The 6,072-nt window shown below is 40.0% G+C and overlaps 1 protein-coding gene across 1 annotated transcript in view; it reads right to left on the bottom strand.

The window, feature by feature from the left end:
• LOC106518337 (alkaline phosphatase) overlaps positions 1 to 6,072 on the bottom strand; it is a gene marked incomplete in the record, with an annotated part of 34,351 nt that overhangs the window by 9,367 nt on the left and 18,912 nt on the right. Inside the window, 3 exon segments of the mRNA XM_014009593.1 lie at positions 232 to 347; positions 1,932 to 2,051; positions 4,897 to 5,062. Coding sequence (XP_013865047.1) covers positions 232 to 347; positions 1,932 to 2,051; positions 4,897 to 4,969 — 309 coding nt within the window.

The raw sequence follows: 6,072 nt of genomic DNA, 5'->3' as shown, positions 1-6,072 counted from the left end.
TTTTTTTTCTTTTTTTTTTTCTTTTTTTTTGGGCTGGGGGCAGTTGTTTGTTTTTGGACTATGAAAGCAAACCGGATTGTGTAATCGATTAACTGGGTCTTTCAGGCTTTAATCCCTCGTGTTTTACTTTTAATCCTTGCAGCATCTTTTTTTTTTATCAGATCTGTTACAAAAAGCATTAATGGTTACAGCTAAATTAGTTTTTTCTCTCAATGAAGACAATAATCAGACCTTAGCCAAAGAGACAAAGGGGAACTTTTCCATCTCCAGCTGAGTATTTTCTCCACTCTCTCCATTCAGCTGACCCTTCAGTATTCGAGCCGCCGTCACAGTTGGGACGCCCATCCCTAAACACAAAAAAAGCAGGTTGGCTTTTGAGATTGATTTTTGTCTCAGCGGGGAACCCCACAGTTATAAACATTCAAGCTTTTCATTCTCTCTTATTGTTCCCTGTTTGCATCAAATGAGAATGTTTTCTGTGGCATTTTAGACACGGATGACTGCTGCCAAGCAAAACGTTTTCTCTAACTCACAAAAAGAAACACTATAATGGTTGCAAAGAAGTGGAAATCCCTGCAGGGAGAAATTTAACTCTCCTGTTCTGTTTTTCTTTTTGGTTATTTCTACCAAAAAGTGAGGATATTCACAGTAAGGTGTGAGAACACAAGTTTAAGGATGATAGAAATGACATAAATATTGTAAATGTGGAGAATAATTCGAGTTTTCATAACTTCCCTGTGTTTATATTTCAAACACGAACGCCTGAAATAAACAGTTTAAAGCAGGTCTATTCAACTAAATTGCTCCGGGGGCCACAGTTACTGCAGGCCAACAGCTCAGGGGCCGAACATCCAGCAATTAAAATCATAAACAAACCAATTATTACAAAGATCTGTTACCTTTGAAATTGTTTATTTTGCTGTATTTAATCACGAATAAAACATACAGAACGATATAAAAGTACTGATAATAAAACAATATCAAAAACAAAAATAACWCATTGTGCCTCCTGTTTAACACAAACAATATTTTGAAATCTCTGACTTGCCAAATTTTTAAACCAATTTTATTTTGACTTTCATAGTTTTATCTTAACTACTTGTAGTTTTAACTGTCTTGGATGTTCATAGAAATGGTTTTTAACCAGCTTGTAGCCAAGATTCTGATGTTTCTGTAAATACCAAACATATCCATGTCCAAYTAAAAGAACTTTCAGTAATTAAAGTAGAAAACCGGGGGTTTGGGCTTAAGAGATGAATGAACAAATTGGCGGGCCTAACTTTGGTCACTCGCGAGCCGGATGTGGCCCGCGGGCTGCCAGTTGAATAGCCCTGGTTTAAAGCATGCCGATGTAACAATCTGTTGAAACAGCTCTGTTGTTCTAGTTTAATTGGATAACAGTGTTGTTAAAAATTTTCCTGCATGTTTGAAGCTCTAAATGTTCACCAAAACCTGCAGCTCAGAGGTTCTCAGAGGAAACGGTGCAGCAGAATCTTTAAACGGATGTCTGTCGTTATCCTCAGTTAACAGAGATTTTACTTGTCAAACATTTTCTAGTTCAACACTCTCTTTTTTCTTGGCATTCTGTAAATGAGCAAACTTGAACATGAACACAGGAAAATGCAAGAATGTCACGCTGAGTGAGCATGGCAGAAAGACAGCTGAGGCGCGATGGAGGATAAAGGTTTCTGTGGAACCAGCGAGCGTCCCAACACAAACAGGAGCTCAGTAATCTCATGGCAGCTTTGTCGGCTGCCGTTCATGCACTTCATGTTAGAAAACTTCTGCTTCTCGTCTCCAGCCTCCATGGGTCTTTTATAGTTTTCAAGCCTAATTTAAAAAAAAAAATTCTAAAATCATAAAGGACCTCGCTTTGCCTTTCAACTTTATTTCACATCACTTAAAAACATTAACCTCTCGCCGTGGCTTACCGTCACCGAGAAAGAAGATGAGATTCTTTGCTGTGTTTTTGTTGAGAGTTTGGAACGACAGCGCGGTCTTCAGGGTCCGCTGAGCCATTGAGTTCCAGAACTTAGGATCTTTCTCTTGTTCTGGGTTATAAAGCAAGCAGATCTGGTTAGATTTTCACAGTTGCATAAAGCTGCAGTTGAAGGTTTTTCTTTGAAAACGCTGAGTGTAATAAATGTGAAGAATTTAGTAGATATTCAGAGATTCAAGAAACTCATAAAAAGGGTGAATAAATATGAGCACAAAGCAGAATATTAATATTAAAACCAAGGATTTTTCTTTTTCATTTTATATATTTATGAATTGGTGCCGTCTGTTTTTAACTCCATCTACAGTTGTAATGCCTGGCTGCAAAACTAATTTCCCCTTTGCGGGGCAATAAAGGAGCTGAACTGAACTGAAGCTCAGCTACAACACGTTTTCATGCTGCAGCAAAAATAAAAAAATAATTGTGGAAATTCTCCCAAAAGAAACAGCTTTATGTGGCAGTATGCCCTGTAGGCTTTGAACGCACCACGCARGTGCCTGCATCTAACTGGTCGTGGCGCTGGCTGCCTGTTTATAAAGGGCCCTCCCTCACCTGGTTGAGTTTACGCTGTTCTCCTTCCGGTTCAGACCGCGGCGTTTATTGGTGCCGCATGCTAGGTAAGGCAGGCTTCATCTCTCTCAATCAAGCTTGTTACTTGTGATTTATTTACATTTTCTGTATAACAGCTGCAAAGTAATGCGCACGTGAACAATGTGCTTAATGACGCTCTGATCGCCGATCAATCGTCCTTCTGGTAAGGATCTTCACACACTCGAAATTTGTTAGCTTAGCTTTAGCTTAGCTTTTGTTACATATCCAGGCCGCCTGCACACGCTCCCAGTTCCTCCTTCCCTGCTAGAGGCACTACTTAAAGAAGCTCAWGTGGTGAGTGAACTGCTAGTTTTTGCATGCTTTATAGATTCTATTTCTAACATTTATTTTTGATAGCCGCTGCTGTTTGTCCTGGGCCGACTGTTTGTCCTGGGCCGACTGTTTGTCCTGGGCCGACTGTTTGTCTGCTGTTCTGGTTGTCCCCAACTGGCGGTCCGTCTGTCGGCCACTTACCTGTCGTCCTGTGTGCTGATTTTGGGGCTCGCCGTCCTGGTCGGCGTACAGCTGGCTCCTATCACTCGTCCAGTGTGGCTGATTTGGCCTGATTGGTGATCAGCTCCGACTACCCTTCTGGTGCCGCCCTGAGTGGTGTCTGTTACAACGGATCGGTTCCTTCCAGGACGGACTTTCTGAATTCGGACTATTACTGCTTGATTGATTGTGGACCGATTGGTATTTTATCGTTTGTAATTTGAAAGTGCCTTTCTTTTATTTTTACAGGAATGGCCAGCTCGTGGTGTTGGTGGTGGACTTTCCGGGTGGTGGTACTCCTACTGGTTTGGTGCACGATTTTCTTTTGTTTGCTTTGTTCCGTTTGCTGGGTTTCTCTTTTCTTTAGGACACTACCCTGAATTTCACTCCTCCCTGAGTTGAGCCAGAACTGATTTTTAATGTGTGAGAGGTTTTAAGTACGTATTTTTGAATTAAAATCGGGGTATAATAAACAAACTTATGGAATTGTGAAATCGTCTCAAGCCTCATCTGTAAGCGGGTCTGCGTGCCTTAAAGTAACTTTAAAGTGGAGTTATTATAATCAATCTTATTTTTACTAAAACAGTGCTTTTGAATTTAAGTTGGTAATTATTATCACACAGCACCCGCCACATCTAGAATGAGGGAAACTAAATTGAAAATGGATCTAGATGAGTCCCGGCTGACAGCTCTGTGTCTGTTGGAAGAAAAAATCTCACGAGAGTGAGGGCCCTGCAACAGGTTTGTTTACATTCACTGACCATGGCGGTCTATTGTAGGTCAATCACTGGAGTCAGATCTCCACAGGGTTGTCAGGAGATTCAGCCAAAGTGCTTTGTTTACACTGTGTAGCTTTCAGAAATACATATCAGTTTACCTGGTAAACCACTGCAGTAAACGCTTTCAAACCTCCACCATTTTGATAGAGTCCAAGATAACATTTTTATGTTTGATTTCATTCTTTGCAATGAGTACCTTTTAACAGAAACAGCTACATCACTCAAATGTAAATATCTGATAGATTTGTACTTGCATTCAGATCAAACAGGAAATTTCAAGACTTCCAGATGGAAAACATGCCATTCTCCACAGCTGATTGGAAGAATTTCCCTAAAGCTATAAACTACTTTTTAAAACTCGATAGTGTCTTCTCAGCAACAATGCCACAACTTCAAAAGGACAWATGGAGAGGTCTTTGGCTCGAAGGAGAACAAACTTTAAAAATACAGAAACTCAGCTTATCAGAAAGCCAGAAAAAAATACATATAAAACTTATTCTGCATAGCTAAAATTGTAATTTAAGAGTTAAATAACAACTTTCTAATGAGAATGATGGTATTGAACACTGTTAAATGTTCGCATAAGTTCATTTGTAAATTAATGTGGGTGAAACACACACCTCAAGGGACGAAGAGGTAATTAACTGAAAAAATACACTCCAGTTACAGCTTGAACTACAGCAACGTTACTGCAGCATAACTCTGGGTGAGCCTCTACAGTTCAAATGTTAGAAACAAGAAGTTGTTATTGGGGAAAAGAGCCAATTTCAGTGCAGCAAGATAAGTTTTAATAATATTTAACTAATGAAATCCTGTGTTTTTTCTCTGTGGTGTCAACAAACTGAACTCAGCTGCTAAAGTATCCACCCGTTTCTTTTAAAACAGGAAATTCATACGGAACGCTAAGCTTCCTTAAAAAAAATCGAGAAGAATGTTCCAGAAACTTTGGAAATTTCCTGTTTGTTCAAAGTGTCTCCTGTCAAACTATAAAAAGCCATTTAAGCTGGAGATGTTTGCTTTTTCTGCACAATGACTTACCTGGGAATACTGCCTTTCCCATGCTTCCTAAGATGAAACAGGAGCAAGCGATGAGCAGGCCTGACACCTTCATGCTGTGGTCTGAGTGTGGCTGATGTCTAACTCTACAAAGCCATACGATGCTGTTTTGAGGAGCTGAGGGATCCTGGCTGCCGTCGTGTCACAGCTGCAAGASAATAAAGACACAAAACTAGTAATTAAATGTCTTATTCACTGACTCTGACACACTTCTTTAATATTTACTTACACCACAATGATTTGACTCATTTCAGAGCCTACAGGCATATTCCGTACATTTGAGATCGTGCATCATTTTTCTTCTGGTAGCTTAAATAACGTAGCATCTTATATTACAAAGTAWAGTCCAAAATTGTGGCTGTGATGCCTAAATGAAAAACGACTTAACTTGCTCATGTTTGTCACGTTCCATATAAAAAAAAAACAAGTGAAATAAGATTTTTAAAAAGAGTCAGAAAACTCAAGAAGACCACCAGCATTTGTTTCCCTCTTATCAAGGCTGCATAATTATAGATGTAACTTTGATTTGTTGATCTCAGAAGTCAAAAAAAAATCCCTGAGACCCAAACAAGGTTTGCATGGGAAACAAAAGCAGAGCTTTGTAAAGTTGAGTGGGTGAAACTAGTGGCCAGAAAGGGGGCTTTTGTGGGTTCTGCCATTCAGGCTTTCATCTRTAATTATCCACATACTCCTCTTTTGTTCTTTGCGCTTATAAWCGAGATCCTTTTATTGGGATTGAGCTCCAGAGTAGTGAGAGGTTTAAGAACCATAGCAAAACTTAAGGCTACTTTTGTAACCCCATCGAGGTAGTGGTATMTCGCTGCGAGTTATGCTCTCCCACGTAGCCTTTTGAAGCTCCTATTTCATAACTCCAGCCACRAATGGCTAGCAGCTGTGGCACTGATGCCAAGCACATACTGTATAAGCCAGGCTCTGCATCACACAKTCATCACGCAAGGAGAGTGAACTGGTGAGATACTTCGCTGTTATATAAAAAAATAAACTGAGAAAAAAGCTGACAGCAGTCCACTTCAGAGATGCTACACCAAAGGCAGATGCACTCAGAACCACATATGCACAGAAACATCCAAGTTGTAGAAAGTGGAATAATAATGAACAGGGCCCAGGATCCTGCTACTGCTGGGTGGACATATGAAG

Source organism: Austrofundulus limnaeus, unplaced genomic scaffold (genome assembly GCF_001266775.1).
Source record: "Austrofundulus limnaeus strain Quisiro unplaced genomic scaffold, Austrofundulus_limnaeus-1.0 Scaffold59, whole genome shotgun sequence".
Taxonomy (NCBI): domain Eukaryota; kingdom Metazoa; phylum Chordata; class Actinopteri; order Cyprinodontiformes; family Rivulidae; genus Austrofundulus; species Austrofundulus limnaeus.
Note: the sequence above shows the minus strand (reverse complement) of the source record. Positions and strands in the feature narration are given on the sequence as shown.